The sequence below is a fragment of the Mustela erminea genome, chromosome 9, assembly GCF_009829155.1.
Source record: "Mustela erminea isolate mMusErm1 chromosome 9, mMusErm1.Pri, whole genome shotgun sequence".
In the NCBI taxonomy this organism is placed as follows: Eukaryota; Metazoa; Chordata; class Mammalia; order Carnivora; family Mustelidae; genus Mustela; species Mustela erminea.
Genome location: NC_045622.1, coordinates 15,483,582 through 15,502,369, shown reverse-complemented (window position 1 = coordinate 15,502,369; position 18,788 = coordinate 15,483,582). Strand labels below are relative to the sequence as shown.

At 59.9% G+C, this 18,788-nt stretch overlaps 1 protein-coding gene across 1 annotated transcript in view; it reads left to right on the top strand.

Moving 5' to 3' along the window:
* NECTIN1 (nectin cell adhesion molecule 1) overlaps positions 1 to 18,788 on the top strand; it is a 60,939-nt gene that overhangs the window by 34,332 nt on the left and 7,819 nt on the right. Inside the window, exons 2-5 of the mRNA XM_032358108.1 lie at positions 13,173 to 13,523; positions 14,016 to 14,318; positions 14,747 to 14,864; positions 16,182 to 16,333. Coding sequence (XP_032213999.1) covers positions 13,173 to 13,523; positions 14,016 to 14,318; positions 14,747 to 14,864; positions 16,182 to 16,333 — 924 coding nt within the window. The remainder of the gene's footprint in view (positions 1 to 13,172; positions 13,524 to 14,015; positions 14,319 to 14,746; positions 14,865 to 16,181; positions 16,334 to 18,788) is intronic.

Sequence of the window (18,788 nt, the reverse complement as noted above, 5' to 3'; positions counted from 1 at the left end):
CCCACACCCCCCCCACTGCCACCAGCGCCTCCTGGTCTTTCAGGGCCATGATGAGCAGTGTGGTGGGCAGGGCAAAGAGGGCATGAGAATGGGAAGGAGAGGGGAGGAGGGGCAGCAGGTGGCCCGGAGGCTGGGCCGCACCCCTGCAGCTGGGCGCTGTCCCCCGCTGCCTACGTGCGCACTCTCTCTGCAAGGCAGGACAGGAGACAGGTCCCGGCATGCCAGGCCCCTACCCAGTGACTCGTGAAACCCCAGCAAGTCTGAGCTGGAAGCGGGTCTGGGTGCGGCTCCTGATAGATTCATGTTGGGCAAAGAGAGGGCAGGGAGAAGGGAGTGGAGAGTCAGGGAAAGACCCCCCCACCGCCCACACACACACACACACACACACACGCTCAAAGCTCTGACAGAAGAGCTGCGGGAGAGCCGGCAGGGCTGGGAGCAATGGCTGGGGCTTGGCGTTTTTAGCTCCTGTCTCTCAAGTCCCTTCATCCCCTGTGCCGCTGCCCTGTGGGACAGGAAGGAGACAGGCTGTGGCAAGGGCGACGACCTGCTCCCTTCAGCACTTGGCCAAGAAGAAGGTGATGATTTCAGTGCTGGGAAGGGAGGGGAGGAAGGCCAGGTGACAGACAGCCTGAGGCCGGGAGCACAGTGAGGCCAGACAGGATGTGTCCCCGAGGACCCAAGGACCCCGGAAATCATTTCATACAGACGCCCTCCCTCAATCCTCACTGCAGCTAAATGAGGTGGCCTCGCTTGAGGTCCATTTTATGGGTGAGAAGAAGGTTCAGGAAGGTTGTGGGACTTGTTTGTGGGTCCTGCTGCTGAAGCTGGAATTAGCAGCAGGACAGGCTACAAAGTGTGGGCCTGCCCACCACCCCTTTCAGCCTCCTGGGCACCAGGGAAAGGCACAGCCCAGGGGAGGCTTTCCAGGGACCGCACATGTCCACAAGGCCCTACCATGGGTGGCTTCGGGGCCACTGGGGGAGAGCAGATTGATATGGGAAGCCCGGTTCCCCCTGACAGGCAGACTCACCCACACAGGGGAGGCCTTCCAGCTGACCTGGGCTCTCCCTGCACCGTGATGTCAGGACCCTTTGGAGCCCTCTCTTCCAGTGGCTACCCCCAAGGTGGTGGGGGGGGGGCGGGAATATTGGGTAGAAAAAAAGAAAGACTGAGCCAGACTGCCTTCCTCCTGGGATGCCACCGAGCTGAGGCCGAGTTCAGACCTGGGGTGAACTGAGATTAGGGTGGAAATGATGGCCACACATAAGGTTTTGCTGCTTTCTGTGGTTAAAGCCAGGAAGAGGTTGGCACTAGGGGTAGAGTCATAAGGCCAGTCTTGTGGTCTAGTTTGGCATTGACATTGAGATTGGGCTGGGCAGTGTTGGGGTTTACACTGTGGTTGGGAAGAATGCTTCTCGGGGTTGACACTGAGGTGGGCATAGTGAGTGGGGTGCGGGAAAGCCAAAGCTGACGTCATCCGAAAGGTTGGAGGGGTCTGAGGGATTTAACACCTGTGGCGTCTGTTTGGAAGAGAAATGCCCGTTTTCACTTGAGCCTTGCACTGGGGAGAGTGACGGGATGGAAGTGGCAGCCAAGCCAGAGCAGGCTGATTGGGGTGGGGGTGGGGGTGTCTGAAAAAGAGGTAGGTTCTGAAAGTGACGGAAGGGACATGGAAAGACTCTCCTGTCCCTTTGCCCTAAGCCCCCGCTCACTCTGTTGTGAAGCTACCCGGACGTCACCTGAATTTGTGAGACACGAGGAGATGCTCTCTTCTGCGGGGCTTGGGTTCTCCATCAGTCCAGGGAGCTTAAGAACGAAGGGTTTACCCCCTCCTGCCCCTCTCCAGCCCCCTGCTGGAGACCCTGCAGGCAGGGCTTGGGGGCTGCTCTGGCTGAAGGTTAAAGAGAAAACGTGACCCACCACAAGCCTTTGCCAGTTTCAGACCAGGAAGAAGCCTGCCTCTTCCTCTTGTTTGCTCCCTGGACCATGCCCGGTGAAGAGGTTGAATGCTGCCTGCAGTGCATCAGAGAAAGCCTGAAACCCAAAGCAGAGCTCACAGGGTGGCAAGGAAGGCTTTGGGGGGGGGGGGGGGGGGTGGAGACAGCCCTGAAGCGGGAGGTGCAACCTGCTGGAGGCTGGGACCAGGTCGTGGCAACTGAGACATTCCGGGAGGGGCTTCACGGAGGAGGGGGCATGAAGCCAGGGGAGGGGCTCCTGCCTCGTCTCGAGGAAAGCTCACTGCCAGCTTTCCCCGAACTTCCTGAGCCCAGGCCCAACCACCCCCCCCCAACCCCCCTGTCCCACTGCTGCCTGCAGCAGGAGTCCCCAGTGCTGAGTTCAGACCTACAGCAGGCTTTGTAGCATCTGTGCAGGGAAAGGATGCTGCAGAAGACCCAGCCTGCGGACACTGTAACCTAACCTTGGGCTGCAGTCCCACCGCAGGGTCCAGACCCGCTAGTGCGGCCCAGAAATGAAACAGGTGTATGGCTGCTTCTCAGGCGACTTCCGATGCCGGTAGAGAAGAGGTTGTCTGGGGCCCTGATCACGGGCGACCCACCCTCCTGTCTAGAAACCAGCATCCCCGCTGTGCTGTGGCCGCAGGCATCTTCACAGAGGTCCTGCACTTCAGCCCTAGGACTGCTGAGAACCAGGCCTTCCAGGGAGGTGGGGGGAGGCTCAGGAGGCAATCTCTGCCCTGCCCCTCCATCCCAGTAACCGCACTGGGATATGTGCATGTGGCCCCCTGAGCGACACAGTTGCTTCTTTTTTTTTTTTTTTTTTTTAAAGATTTTATTTATTTATTTGACAGAGAGAAATCACAAGTAGACGGAGAGGCAGGCAGAGAGAGAGGGAAGCAGGCTCCCTGCTGAGCAGAGAGCCCGATGTGGGACTCGATCCCAGGACCCTGAGATCATGACCTGAGCCGAAGGCAGCGGCTTAACCCACTGAGCCACCCAGGCGCCCGACACAGTTGCTTCTTATTGTCCCGCCAGCAGCGGCGCCTGGACCCACACCCCAAAGCCGGATAGGCTGTGCCAGAGCAGCCCGAGGGGGAGCCCCCTGGAGTGGGAGGCACAGCTGCTGACCCCTGCGGAGGAGCCTGGCATGGGGATGGAGTTCTGGGAGCAACACCTGCCAGCCCCAGGGTGGGATGGGCACAGCGCTGACTGTTGTAGGGTCCGAGTGCCCCAGGGAGGGGTGGTCCATGCGTGTGTGTGCGCCCGCGCGTGCATGGCGGGGGCGGGGGGGGGGAGCACATGTGCGCATGCCTCCTGAGGCTGGACCCCCTGGGACAGGCCGCCTTGCATTAAAAGGAAAGACAGTAGTAGATCCAGACCCAGGGTGAGAAGAGCAAACGGCAAAACGTAATGACTTTAATATGAAAGAATTTGCCACTAATTAAGCACAAACACTCCACTAATGCAGGGAACACATGTTGTGGATTTCACTTAAGCAGAAACCAAATGAGGTGCAAACCTTCCGGAATGATAGCGGTTTACCAGCCGGAGAGAGACGCTGCCTGTCGGTTCCGCTCTTAGAAGCACACGGCCTTGTTGTCTTCGCAGCTCGCTGCCTCCCTGTCCAAGGCTTCCCCGGGCTGTGTCTCCTGCCCTTCTGTGCTCCGAGGACACATGTGCTGCTCTGTAACCCAAGTTCTGACAGCACCCGGCAGTCGGCTCCAGGCTCCCCGGGGCCTCTGGTCCTCTCCACCTGCCTTCCCCAAGCACACGCCTCCCGTCCCTCCTGTAGAGCCAACTGCAGGCCCTCCAGGCGGGAAGGCTGCACCCCTGCTCTGACCAGCCTCTGGGCCCTCTGCCCCAGGACCTAGGACAGTTCCCCTCTGGCAAGCACCCCCAGCCATTCCCCTCCTGCGCCTGGCTTGCAGGGTCCGCCCTGCACACGCTCACACACGGGCCAGTACCCCCGCCCAAGCTGCCTGCCCTCTCCTCTAAGCCAGTGGAGGTAGTTTTGCCCCGCAGGGAACTTCCAGCAATTTCTAGAGATAGGTTTGGTTGTCATAACGGAGGAAGGGTGGGAAGAGACTGGCACACAGGACAGCCCCCACCACAAAGAATTATCAGGCCCTAAATGTCAGTGGCGTCAAGGTTGAGGATCTCCGCTCCGGGACAGTGGCCTCACCAGAGCGAGGGCATATATCACACGGTGGCTGGCAGAGCCAGAGTGGAAATCAGCTTGCCTGAGTTCTAGCAGCTTCTTCCCTCAAAACTGTAATAACAATTACACAACCCATTTGTAGCGTGCCTGTGTGCCAGGCACTATGCTAAGAGCTTAGAGGAATTATCAGTCTCAAATCAAGCCTGGGCAACAGCACTAATACCGTACCCATTTCATATATGGCAAAACTGAGGCACAGAGAGGTTGCTGCAGCATGCTCAGTCACATAGCCAGTAAGCAGCCCACACCAGCCCAGGCCCATCTGAACTCAGAGTCGGTGCTTGTGGGTGAATTACCACCCTTTTCAGCGCGGCCCCATCAGTCTCCCTTCCAACCCTCCCCTCTTAGAATGAGCTTCCCTGGAAGTAGGCAGGATATCCATGTCCTATGCCCTCCACGCCTTGCCCCTCCCCACATTGGCCCAGCCCCCAGGCTTGGGGACAGACAGCTGTGTGGAGCTGGATGGGGCTTGGGCAGAGCCGGGCACTGGGGTGGTCCGACAAAGGCCCTTATGGCAAGAGGCAGATCTGGAGGCTTCCACTTCCAAACAGGTGGTGAACGTCAGCCCAGCACCCGCAGGACCCAGACAACACATATGTTGATACCCAGCTTCGAAGGGGTTCTCCTGGGGAGGCCGTGGGAACTCCCCTCTGTTTTCATGGCACCCCCAGCCTCTGCCACCCCCACACTAGCTCTCTGAAGAGGCTGCTGCCTACACTCCCCGAAATGTGTCATTAAGGACGCTCCTTTGCTGAGGGGAGCCCTGGCCCCGTGGGTGTCTGCTGGGAGACGTGTCGTCTGTGCTGCCGGGGGAGACGGGGTTGGCGTGGGCCGCGGAGCTGGGACCTGTGTCAACCCCAGATTTAGAGCCAAGCGCTTCCAGGCCTCAGAGGGCTCGGCCAGGCTGTGTTGGGGAGGGGTGTAGTGCTGTGGGCCGTGCGGGCTTCGCAGGCTAAGACCTTGGGAGCTGGGCCTCCGGCAGTGGCTTGCTTGGGTGAGAAGAATAGTTTTCACCTCTGGTGTGGAGTGAGGAAGGAGGCAGAGCTGTGTGCTAGGAACTGGGGCAGAGGAGAGAGAAAGGGAACCCAGAAGCGGCGAGTGGGAAGCAAGCAGAGGATGTGGGGCTGTGGGGCAGGAAAGGCATACCTTTTGGGGCACAGCTTCCTGGTTTCAGTCAAGGAGAAGGTTCTGGCACTGACCTGCCTGCCTCCAGTGTGGATCCCCTTCCCCTTCCAGCTCTGTCCCCCTACCCCACCTGCTGACACGGTCCGGCGTCCTCCTGGGTAGGCCCTGCCCTTGACCGATGTGCGGTATCCAGGAAGCTGTTATCACACCGGGGAAATGGCTGAGCCTGGCCTGGAAGCCCAGCTAGCTCGTGGCCTTCTCCACCAACCACTCGGAACCCCTATGCCTGCTGCATGCCAGACACTGGCCTTTCCCTCCAGAGGGGAGCTGCTGTGACAGGTGTATCCTCAAGTAGGGGGCCCTTGGGGTGCTGGATGGATCCCTCACACGGGGAGGGAGGAGTGCCCCCAGAAAGCCGCCTCCTCAAAATCAAGGCTAAGGGCACTCAGAAAGGATGAAAGGGACTGGGGCAGATAACGGGGTGTGGGTTTTTAGCAGAGGGAGTAACGCGCCAGGGAAAGGATTGTATTGTTCCATGGGGCAGAGGAGAGGGGGCCAGGAGAGGAGGTAGCTAAGTTCCAACGCCCAAGATGAGGTCCAGAGCCCAGAAGCGCTTTGCAGTTGATCCTGAGGGCTGCAGGAAACCCATGGAAGGATTTTAAGTAGACAATGATTTGTGTTTTAGAACGTGGTGAGTGGGTTGGGGTAGAGCCTGGAGGCAGGTATGGGGCCTCAGAGTTACCTACAGCGGGGCTGGGGTGATGATTGCGGCCTGCTGGGGGACACGGTGGCAGAAATGAGATGCTGAGCACGAAGGTACCAGTGGAAGGGTTTGGGGTTTACTTAAAGGGGTGGGGGTGGGGGGAGGCGTGTAGAGTCCCGGCCTGGGAGTGTTGAGAAAATAGGGAAGTGAGACTCTGCTGGTGGTGGGGGGTGGGGGGGCGGAGAAGGGATGTGCTGGTGGGCGGGGGCTTGAGGGAGTCTGGATGGGGGCCATTGGGGACGGAGAACAAAGATGAATTCAGAAGCATGCAGCGGCTAGTGTCCGTCGCTCTCTCGGACTGCGTGGATATGGAAGAGCTCCACGCCCCGGCTCTGCGGCTGAGCACCCTGGATTTTCCTGGCGTTCCGCTTAATCTGGGAGGTCTTCCTGGAGGAGCTGGGCAGTATGCAGAGGTGGAGCGGCCACTTGGTAGAAAAGTTCTAGAGTGTGATCCAGGGAAGGTACAGAGTTAGGGCAGAGAGAGAACCAGACAGGTGATGTCCAAAGTATGATCTTCCAGGGCTATGGGATCCACACTCTGGTTCTACAGAAAAGGACACTGAGGCCAGGGAGGGGAACTGCCTACCTTAGGCCATTTAAAAAAACGTGACCAAGGAGTGGGGCCCAGAGACTTCTCCCCGATCTCCAGTGCATCCTCCTTCCTCCTGGCCAGAGGAAATGTGGCAGGTGCAAGGTCAGCATTCCAGAGAGAGCCGACAGGCAGAGTCCGAAGGCTAGAGCTGAAGAGGGGGTAGCACTGAGAGGGGCTGTCTGTTTCTGGGATGCCCAGGGGAAGTTGGGGGCTGCTGAGGACAGGCCCTGCCCGGGGCCTTGGGGATGGGGCAGCCAACAGGCCGCAGACTTGTAGGAGAGGTTCAGATGTCCCAGCCACTTGTTTCTCAGCTGGAGAAGGCAAAACCCCGCTCCCTGATTCATCCCTGTCCCCCAACCTGTCCTGCTAGGTTTCGAAGAGAGATGGGACTTGCCAGAGCAGCCCCCACCGCCACCACTACAACCCCGGGGCTTCCAGGCTGCCGGGGAGCGGGGCCGGCCCAGCCTGTCTGGAAGATCCTGGGCTCCTTCTCGGGGCTTTTCCCAGGCTGCCGCGCCCCCTCGTCTCCCACACACGGCTCTCACCCGCCAAGGCTCCGGCGCCAGCCCCATAGCCCATCATTAACCAGCTCTGTGTCGGGAGTTGGGGGGCGGGCATCAGTCAAGAAGAAAACATCGGCAGTTTCTGTGACCCCAGATGAGGGGCGGAGGCGCCTGGGTTTGGACAGTAGCAATTAGCCCCTGACTGTGGGATCATGGGATGTTATCACCTCTGCTGGCAAGTTGGGTGAGGCAAGCACTCAAGGCCCCAGGACTCCTGGAGCCATCCCAGCAGGCACTGCTCCCAGAGAGAGGCCCCCGGGTCCCACTCGGACCGGGCAGAGCACCTGCAGTGCGGGAGGCAGGGACCCCAGTGAGGGGTGACATAGGGGTATGGGGACAGGACTGGGTCGGCTGCTGCATCTGGGTCCTCTCTGAGCCCTCTGAGCTGGGTCACCCTGGACCCCATCCTGGGTGCGGAGGGGAGTCTGGAGGGCAGAGTTGCAGCCTGGGCTCTAGAGAGCTCCCAAATAATGGGGAAACCTGCCTGGGGCGTAGATGCGAGACAGGACAAGTTCAAAGGACCTCAGTGAGAACCCCGCTCATGTGGGTTCTTGCTGGCGGAACGATTGGGTCTGGGCAACAGTGATTGGTAAAACCTTCCGAGAGGAGGGGACCCCAGAAGGGGGATACCCTCCTGACCATACCCTCTTCCTTGCCAGCTTCTCCCCCATGTGGATCGGCCTTGGTGTCAGAAAGTGAGGACCTGGCCAGCCCTGGGAGTGGACATTGGGGAAGTAGCTGCACTGGGAGGAGGGGCCCTGTAACCTTTAGGTCACTGTGCTGAGTCAGCAGGGTTTCGGCTGAAGGCCCTATCCCCCACTCCCCCAGCCCTAGGTGAGTCATTCCCACTTACCACTAAGCTGGTTTCTAACCGGATGTCCTCTTCCTTTCTGCCAGTTTTGGGGTGGTGGTGGGGAAGGAGATCCTTGGAAGGCCCTAGAGATGGATCCCAAAGGAGTTGGGTATGAGAGGCTCTGGGTGGGGAGCCCAGGGACCTCCCCCAGTGTGCCCCAGTTTCCCCCAACCAGGTCGGCCCCTGCTGTCCACCTGACTGAGGGCACCAGGAAGGTGGTGGGGGACAGAAGAAGAGGTGGTCTGTGCCAGAAATCCCAGGAAACCACCCCCCCAGCCTGTGCCCCCCTCCACCCGCCCACAGGGGCCCAGTCCCAGCCTGCCTGGCCAGGGAGAGAGGGGTCTGAAATTTCAAAGGGTGGGAAGAGAAACCGCTCGGGGTGGGTACAGAGAGCAGAGTGCCCCCCCATCCTGGGCCACACCCCACTGCGTGGGAACCCATGGCCTCAGCCTCGGATTAGCTCCACAGCAGGCCGGGCAGGCGGGCGGGCCCTGGGGAGCAGGCTTGTCGGCCACAACTGAGGAGCCTTTGTGTTTTGTTGCTGAGCTCGGGACTTTTACAGGTCCGTGACGTGTCTCGGGGGGGCCGGCCCGACACCTGCCTTGTTGGCTCAGCACTTCTGGGAAGCCACAGAAGCAGTCCCAGCTGTCCAGCCTGAATTCTAATGGGGAAACTGAGGCACTGGTGCATGGGCCCCAGATCGTGGGGCATGTAGGGTGGTCAGAGAGACTGTAGGCGGTGCTTGGGGTCAGGAAAAGAAAAACACATTGCTTGATATTCCTGGGATACAAGAACCCTTCTGCGGAGGGCAGAGGCTCCCTGGGATCCCTCTACCCTTCCCTCCCCCCTCTCTGGCTCCTTCCTATTCTCTACGCCCTGTAGATGCCTCCCCGCTGCTGCCTCTGGGCTGCACCCCAGCCCCCAGCCTCTTGCCCACCCGCCCCCGACAAAGCCCAGCACAGGGTGGCCTGCGGGGGGCTGGGGCTGCATTTTGTCGCGGGTATTCCCACCATTTACCAGAAGGAGCGAGAGAGGCTTCTGGGAGGGACACCACCCAGAATGACGCCCTGGGGAGGTAGACTGAGAACGGGGGAGTCCCTTACACAAAGGCAAGGTGGGAGGAACACCAGGCTGGACACTGCTCTCCTGCGTCCCCAAGCAAGTGACCCAGCGCCGCCCCCCCCCAACCAACCCCGGGACTCCTCCTCTGTAAAATGATGCATTTCGTGGTCCGTTGAGCCTCCAGGATGCTACCATCCAGTGGCCCTGGTTCCCGCATCAGTGACTCTGCCAGCCCCAGTGTCTTCCCTCTTACTTAGGGATTCACAGGCTGCTGGGGGCCAGGGGGACACACGCGGGGAAATGCACTAGACGCACGTGCCAGGAAAGCGAAAGGGATACGGATGCTGATGACGGTGGTGAGGACGACGATGGCTCCTAACATCGGCCATGCGTGTAATTCTATGCGGAGTGTGCCAAGCTCTTGTTTCACATGTCCTCACTTAATCCTGAGAATAACTGCAGGGGTAGGTACCGCTGTTGGGCCCATTTTACAGATTGCAACCTCAGCACAAACTGAGGCACAGAGAGGTCATTTGCCCAAAGTTTCATAGCTCCGACGTGACAGAGGGATCGTGTAAAGCCCGACTCGTCACGAGCCCACCTGCTGCCAGTAGCAGGGAGGAGGTGGGACGACCCTTTAGAGGGTGGGAGGAGCTGAGGTGGCATCGGGGAGACACAAGCGTCAACTTCCAGGTCGTTGGGACCAGAGTGGTTGGTGGAAAAGCTTGGACAGGCCTGTCCTCCTGTTTGCAGCCCCTGTCCCGGGCCTTCCGGACACCTCTTCCTGCACAGAGGAGGGCCCTGTTCCTGGGTTACTGCCCTGAGCCAGGCCTTTCTCTGTCCTTTCAGTGGAGATCCCTCTACCCTTTTGCTGCTGCACCTGACCCCACCTCTCTGAAAGCTTCCCAGTCTGCACAGTCTAAAGAACGTGGGACGTCTCCCCAGCTCTGCATCCTCAGACCAGGACTGGCAACCCCAAGCCAGAAGCTGGGGTTCTGGGTCCCTAAGCCTGGAGTGGGGTGCAAGGGTGAAGGGAGGGTTTTCAGACTTCGTCAGTGTCCCCAGCCTCTCCTAGTTACAGACCTCTGGAAGCAGGGAGTGACCCCAAATCCTGTATTCCAAGAGCTCCCTTGTGCCCAGCGGACTGTAGGCAGAGAGGCCAACATCAAAATGAGCCGACCTGCTCCTTAGAGGCCCTCCCCCCTCTGGCCTGCCCGCTTGGCACTGGGGCAGAAAGGACAAGGGCCAGGAGAACCGGCTTTGCGGGCCGTAAGCAGGTGTACTAGGCAGTCTCTTCACCCATGGGGCTGCCTCTGGAGAGGAGAGAGGAGACTTCCATTAGGGTGGGGAGGGCTGCCTCGGTCTGCTTAGGCACTGATGGACAAGACAGGGCTGATGGGGCGCCTGAGCCCCTTCTAGTGCCTGCCCCACCGCTGTCCATGATCTTCCCTCCTGGCATTCACAGCTCTAAAGGGTGAGGTCACTGCTGAAGACACAGCAAGTGACTGGCAGCGTGTGTGGGGGGCGCTGAACTCTGCCTGGCCCCACACCTGCAGAGGAGTGACAGGAACCAGGGCCGAGCCAGGTTTGGTGGGCTATGTCCCGCTGTAAGCCCCACTGTGCCCAGGCACCAATCCCCAGATGGCTTCTGGTGCCCGCACCCCAACCCCAACCCCAACCCCCAGCCTATGGCCCAAGCCCTCCCAACTGGCTTTTCCTGTTTTCTGGCTTTGTGTGGTGAAAGTTCCCCAATTATACCCACATTATCTCACCTGCTGGGCAACCTCCAGCAGGTTGGTGAGTGAAGGCTGGAGAGTGGGGGAGGGAGCACCCACTTACCCTGCTGGGAGGGCCTAGGGCAGAGCTGCTTGCCAGCTGGCCAGTCAGCAGGAGCACTGGGCTGTCTGGCCCACTGACCTCACCATGGGACTCGATCTGGAGTGGGGCCCCAGCAGGGCAGGGCCATAGTTCGGAGAATCAGACTCAGGGCCAGAAGGGACCACTGAGACTGGGGGAGTCCGGCCTGCTCCCCTCTAGAGGAGGAAAATAGGGCTCAGGAGGGGGACGTGACTGGCCCAGGTCCCAAGGCCAGCTCGAGATGGAGCCGGACAGAGCCCAGCTCTCCTGACTCCCTGATGGATGCTGCCTCCACTGGACTCCGGCCAGCCCGCAGTGCTCTCTGCCTGGGGACACGTCAGAACCCCACAGAAGGGCCCAAGGACAGCGGGAGGGGGAGGGGTGTGGTACCCCAGGTGGGCCTTGAAGGGTTTATATGGATGTGAACAGGCATAGAGAAGTGGGGAGCATCAGGGAAACTTCCAGAGCAAGGCAAGGGCCTGGCTGGAAGGGGCCAAAGACCTATGTATTCAGCAAGCATTTCTGAGCAGGTATTTGTACGCCAAACGCAGAGGGTGCTGTAGGGACCTACGAGACAGCCTGTACCCTCCCAAGGGGAGCAGCTTTCACCAGTCGTGGTCTTCCAAGCCCTCTAAGGAGTGTGCCCTGCTTGTGTGTCTCCACCATGCAGGGGCAAATAGGAACCCCAAGTTTCCAGTCTTGAACCCCAGTCTCCCTTGGGGGACCACCGAGGCCATCCCCCTGCTGCTGCGTCAGTCCAGGGCCTGGCATCACTGTTATTGATGGTGGTCAGTAAGGATGTGACAACACGAAGTGTGCAGAGGCACAGCCAGGAACAAAGCTCAGGAATGGGCCCCGAAGAGACCCGCCAGAGGGGAAGGCTGCTCCGAGTTCAGGATTCGGGCGAAGCTCGAACAAGCCCTTCTAGTGGGAATGAAGCCAGCGGGGAGGAGACTGGGGGGGGATTGATTCATCCATCTGATGCCACCGATCACTCCCTCCTCTTGGCAAGTCTCTATTCTCGCGGGTTTCCGTTACAATTTTCTGGCAACAAATGTCTACTGAGCACCTACTGTGTGCCAAGACACCAGGCCCTGGGGATGTGGCGGGGGGAAGGACCTGGATCCCGCTCTGGGGGAGAAGTCAGAGGCATGAACAACCACATTCCAAGCCAGAAAAGATCTGTAACGGTGGGGAGGGTCTGTGAAGCTTCCCAAGGTGGGAGATCCATTGGTGGAGAAGGGGAAGAGCCTTCTGGGGCCTTCTAGGGAACCGCATGAGCAAGAGTCCGGGAGTGTCAGGAGGAGGGAGGGGGGGACATGTAAACATGGTGTTTCTTGAGGAGGGGCCCCGTCTGACACAGTCGGAAGGCATCACGTGTGGAGAGATGGGGACAGAGAGGCAGAATATAGATGAGGGGATGTTGAAAGCCAAGGCATTTGAACAAGATTGTGAAGGAGCAGGAGCTGGAGGAGGCCGCGTCTTGTGAAGCACCCACTTCCCCCCAGGGGCCTAGCTGGGCGAGAGGGACAGAGCCATCTGCCCCAGCCCATAGGCACTCAGCCTCTGGGGAGAAGACCTGTGGGGATGGCCATCATGGCGGCCACTGTGAGCCATGTGGGTGGGCAGCACTTCCTGTCTCCTGACACACTTTCTCCTCAGTCCCACTGATTGTCCTAGCAAACGCTGTGGGGTGGAGGACTGGACTTTATGCCCCATTTGCCAGAAGGGAACTGAAGCCCGGAAAGGGGATGAGGTTGTCCTCTCCCAAGAAGACAGCGCGCTGACCCTCCTCATCCAAGACCAGGGAGGCAGTGTGAGTTTACCGCCGAGAGGTGGCAGCCACGATGTGTCATGAGGGGAAAGGGCAGCTTCTGGAACAGTGCGTCCAGTGTATGATTCTGGCTCTGTGTGAGGGAGGGGAAATGTAGAGAGAAGAAAGTAAAAGAGGACATTTCCTCCAGGATTATTGGTGATATTTTTGCGCGGCGGGATCCTGGGCAGTGCGGTTTCCACAGTAGTTTTCAGTATTTCCCAGAGTGCTTTTAGTACCAGCAATCAGTGTTTCTGTGATCAGCATCAGAAGAGTAGTTCTGGCAGAGAGAGGGGAGCAGTGGCCCAGAGTGCGGGCAGGGGGCCGTGCCTGTCGCTGACGACCCCTACATGTCCTCTGACCAGGCCCCCAGGCCCAGGTGGTCCAGGTGAACGACTCCATGTCCGGCTTCATCGGCACCGACGTGGTTCTGCACTGCAGCTTCGCCAACCAGCTGTCCAGCGTGAAGATCACCCAGGTCACGTGGCAGAAGGCCACCAATGGCTCCAAGCAGAATGTGGCCATCTACAACCCGGCCATGGGCGTCTCGGTGCTGAACCCCTACCGCGAGCGCGTGGAGTTCCTGCGGCCCTCCTTCATCGACGGCACCATCCGCCTCTCGCGCCTGGAGCTGGACGACGAGGGGGTCTACATCTGCGAGTTCGCCACCTTCCCCGCCGGCAATCGAGAGAGCCAGCTCAACCTCACCGTGATGGGTAAGCAGACCCGACCCCTCCCTCCCTGCTCGTGTGGGGGGCCCGGGGCCTGGCCATCCTCACCATGTGCCTCAGTGACCCCGTCATTTGCCTTGAGTTGGCCTGCGCCCCGAGCCCCAGGCCTGGCACATCCAGTCCCTGCCAGCCCAGTGGGGCCACAGTTCACTGGGGGTTGGGGGCAGGGCCTTTGCCATGGTCAGAGCTGGAGATCGGGTTTCAGGTCGGAGCCCCACCTGGGGGCTTTGTGGGTGGCCAGGAAGCAGACCCTGCGGGGAGGGCAGGAGCCCTTGGCTGGAGCAGGCCGAGGCTCTGAGAAGGCCTCCACTTGACAGAAGCAGGTCCCAGCCGTAGAGCAGGAAGGACGTGGGTTAGGTGTGAAGCTGTCCCCGGAGAAGTGCCAAGAGGGGAGGATGGCCAGGGGGGCGTCCGGGGCCTACACACCTTGGGCGAGGCAGTGGAGCTGGTCCCATGGCCCTCTCCGCTTCCCCGCAGCCAAACCCACCAACTGGGTGGAGGGTACCCAGGCAGTGCTTCGAGCCAAGAAGGGGCAGGATGACAAGGTCCTGGTGGCCACCTGCACCTCGGCCAATGGGAAGCCTCCCAGCGTGGTATCCTGGGAAACACGTCTGAAGGGCGAAGCGGAGTACCAGGAGATCCGGAACCCCAACGGCACAGTGACCGTCATCAGCCGCTACCGCCTGGTGCCCAGCCGGGAAGCCCACCAGCAGTCCCTGGCCTGCATCGTCAACTACCACATGGACCGCTTCCGAGAGAGCCTCACCCTCAATGTGCAGTGTGAGCAGGGCGCAGGGCAGGCCGGTTCCCCGGGGTGGGCACCGCCGTCCCCTGCCCACCCACCTCCCCCCGTGCCAGCCCTCCCTCCTCCTCTGCTTCTGTCTCCTACTGCTCTCCCCTCCCCGCCCCTTCTTTCTCTGGCCTCTCAAGCCTTCCCCTCCCTCTCTCTTCCTGGGGGTGCTCTGGCCTCCCTCCTCTCTTCCCCCATCTCCTCCCTTGGCTCATCTGTCCTCATCCTTTCCTCAGTCCCCTTGCTGCTTCTGCTCTGAGGGTCTGTGATCACCACCCTCTCCCCTTCTCGCTCCCTCTCCAAGCTGGTTCCATCCATGTCACTGCTATCCACCCTCCTTTCCCTGTCCGAGGTTCCCTCACCCCGAGCCCTGCTCTCCTGACCTCCCCCTTCTCAAACATCATCCCTTGCCCCACAGATGAGCCCGAGGTGACCATTGAGGGCTTTGATGGGAACTGGTACCTGCAGCGAACAGACGTGAAGCTCACGTGCAAAGCTGACGCCAACCCCCCTGCCACCGAGTACCACTGGACCACGTAAGTCCTCTAGGGCGGGCCGGGCTCCCGACAGGGTCCCTAGCCAGTCACAGGGCAATACCCCACCCTACCTCCAGGAGCATTAAGTGGGGAGGAAATCAGGGTCTTCATTCAGGTTTCTCAGCGGGAAGGGGAGGGGCTGCGAGAGACCCCATGTACATACACCCCCCCATCTGACAGCAGCAGGGTCAGCGGGACAAACCATTCTGCCGGAGGGGGATTCCCTCCTGATCTGCCTGCTTTCCTCTCCCTAATAAAGAATTTTGTCGTTTTCGTTTGGTGATCTCAGTCTGAGTCACTCCCACCCGAGCCCCCGGTATTTATTTTTATCGAGGTGTCCCCAGGGAAGCTGGCTTTCTGGAGCATCCCAGATCTTTCTTTGTTCCCATTCCTTCTCTCCAGCACCCCCAGATTCTCAAGGAGAGGGCAGCCGTCAGCCCAGCATGCCTGTGTTCACGGCATGCTTGTCCCTTATCCCGTCCTCTGGTTCCTGGCTTCCCAGTCTTTGAACCTGGCTCTCAGAGGGTCTGGTCCGCTCCTGCAATTGGCTCTGATGGCCTGAGCCAAGGTGCTTTCCAGCTGGTGTTGTCAGCTGGATGGAACACGTAGAAAGACGGCTGTGGGGAAGTCAAGAAGCAGGCTGACGTGATGGCCAAGAGGTGGCTGCCACACTGTGTCTGTACTCTTTCTCCGGGAGGCAGAGGGCACTGGCTTGCCCAGCTCACTCTCACCCTCCATCCACTTCCTGAAACCAGAAGTGCTTCTGAAGGTGCAGGTCGCCAGGGCCAGCTTGCCAGTGTCAGCTCTGTGTACCTGGGAGCTGCTAGGTCCAACAGAACCTTAGGTTCATGGATCAGAAGGCAGTTCCCTGTGTTTCCCCAGGAGAAAGGCCTGTGATATGTCTAGCGGAACAATGAGATAGTGAAATGGGACTCGATTCCTCCATGAGGGGGTTCCACGAGCAGCTTGTTAAACCACAACCCAAGAAACCAGGTCTAACTGGAAGAGCACTGTGCCAGGAGTTAAAGACCCGGGCTCCAGTTCTGTCACAAGGAGCTGTGTTCCTTGACTGTGAACTTAGAGTTTCTCATCAGTTCAGTGGGACAAGTACCTTCCAGTCCTGTCTGCATTTCAGTGCTGGGACCACTGAGTGTGAAACGCAGAAGACAGTTGGGGCTGTTTTTCTTCCTTCCAAGACAGACCCTGCCCGTACTCATTCAGCAAAAGGTCTGGGAGTCTTGGAGGAGTTGGGTGACACTGGGGTAGCCTCTGGCGGGGAGAGTCGTAACCCTCTGCCCTGTCTCCCCATCCCCGCAGGCTGAATGGCTCTCTCCCCAAGGGCGTGGAGGCCCAGAACAGAACCCTCTTCTTCAGGGGGCCCATCAACTACAGCCTGGCAGGGACCTACGTGTGTGAGGCCACCAACCCCATCGGCACACGCTCGGGCCAGGTGGAGGTCAACATCACAGGTAGGAAGCTGCCCCCTGCCTGGCCTCTCTCTGCCCACTCACTGCTTCCTCCACAACCGATGTCCGCCACCTTTGGCTTGTGTCATGGCAGGAAGATCACGTCTCCTCTTCCTCCTCCAATTCCCCCTTGAGCTCTGGCCATTGGCCTTGCTTTGCTTTTCTGTTTCCTCTGTTACAAGGCTCTGTGTGAGACAGGGTGACCCCCGATCAGAGAGGGGTCGGAGGGAGGCAGTAAGCGCCGTCTGCAACAATCTTGGGGGAATGGGGGGGCAGTCGGGGGCGGTGTTAGAGCTGCCCGTGTCCTGTGATGCCGGCAGCCAGAGCGCCTCTGTTCCTGCAGTTCAAGAAACCCACGTGGGCGGCCGGGGGAGGCTTACCTCAAGCAGGGACACTGGAGGGAAAACAAGGAGATAGCCCAGAGCCATGGTGGTCCTACGCCCCACCCCCACCCCCCACTGAATTACTGTTTTCCCTGCATCTTGCTGTGTGTCGGTGCAGAATAGGAAATTCAGCCACCTGACCTCTCGGCCCGAGGGAGGGAGCACAGGAGCTAGGATGTTCTGGGGGAGGCCTGCCATGGGCTGTGAAAGCATCATGGGCGCCCGCGTCAGACAGCTGGGACGTGGACAGGTCCTCGAGGTGCCTGGAAGCCTTGTTGTCAGAATGTACAAAATGTGGGCCGAGTACCTAGCGCAGACCAGTCTGTCAACAAATGGCCCATGCTCTGTGATTAGGATCTCGATCTCTGTCATTATCATGATTAATGGAAGGATCAAAACAAGCCAATAGAGGGGTACAGCTGCCATCCCAAGTTCACAGCCGCAACGGGGAGTGTCTTTAACATTGTAGCTGAGCTGGTCGCAGGATAGGGAAGTGACAGAAAGAAGCGCCTGGCTAGGGAGGTGGTGTCATGTTGCTGCCACAGCCGAGATGGACAGGAAGTGACGTCAGAGGGGTGCGTGTTATGCGCAGGAAGTGATGTCAGAGGGCGCGTGTTGTGCGTAGGACGTGACATCAGGGAGCTGTGGAGCCTGTGGGTGGTTGGACCGTCTCACCGGAGGGCAGGCACAGGACTCGGGCACGGACTGGAGAGGTCTCAGCTCTGGGCCTGGGTCTCAGAGAGGAGGAGACCTCCTTTGTGGGTATGTCCCGGCACAGCTGCCCAGGGAGCAGCCGGACGGTGTGTGGGGCCTGCGACCTGCCATTGGGACCACTCCGTCTCCCCCTCACCCGGGAAGGTGGCGTCCCTGGTCCTTCGCTGCTCTCTTCAACCCCCTGCCTTCTGCTCTCTGACTGGCTGAGGAGGCATCCGAGGAGGAATCCGGGGAAAGCTAAGGCAGCCTGTCCTCCAGGCTCGGGTCTGGGCTGGAGGTCAGGGCAGATTCACACGCTTCTCCGCTCCTGGAGAAAATGTGGGTCGAGCTCAGTAGGAGCCTCGCAGGGGCCCGAGCTCTGGCCGTGGGGGCCACGGTGCAGACAAGGATGAGGAGTGAGGAGTATTGGTAAGGGAGCATGACCACGCCGCCGCGAGTCGTATCTTAGGAGGGTCACGCAGACGGGCCTGGGCTGTGTGTGCCTGTGGCTGTGCCTGTCAGTCTGTCATACAGAGATCATCACACTTCGCTCAGGCCAGATGCCTGCTCCACTAGCTTGCACATGCCAAGCCCTCCCTGGGTGGCAGTACCTTCCCCACTGGGGGGCCACCAGCACCCTGGTCCACCCCGCTCCCAGCTGGGGGACCACTGTGTCAGCCTCCACCACTCAGGCTCCTTGGGGAAGCTGCGAACCAGAAAATCAGGGGAGGAAACTGAGAAACCTGGGAGCAGTGACCCCCACCCCCCCACCTTCCCTGTGATCCTGCCCCTGGCATGAGTGGACCAGCCAGAGGCCCTTCTAGGCTTTGGGGGCCAAGGAGTGCTACCCACCCCAGAGGCAGGGCTGGGCCAGCAAAGGTAGAGCCTCCCTTCTCCCAAAGCTCAGGAGATGTGGGATGCCCGGGAGTGCAGGGTTGCTCGTCAAAGTCACACCGGGTCCAGGAGCAGGGAGGAAGGGAAGGGGGCACTTGTCAGGCCCGGACTACAAAACAGAGGAAAGAAGCCAGCTGTGGAGGCGGGCCATCTCCTTGTGCTGATGGCTGCAGGGGTGCCCCGCATGGGATCTGTGGTCGGGCCTCACTTGCCCTGTGGGCAGGGGGACCAAGCTGCCGAGGGCTCCAACTGGAGGAGGCACATAGCCTCTCCTCCTGTGCTCCCCAGAGGTACTGAGCGGGACCAGGGGGTGGGGGGTAACCAAAGTCACATGCAGGAGTGGTGAGAAGGGCCTTGCACAGGGACACTCTGCTGACAGCCCAGTCAGGCAGAAGCTAAGGAAGCATGACGCTCACTGAATCACTCACTGGTGGTCCCAGGAGCGGTTTCACTGGCCATCCCGAGGGAAGGAGGGAAGCTCTCGCATC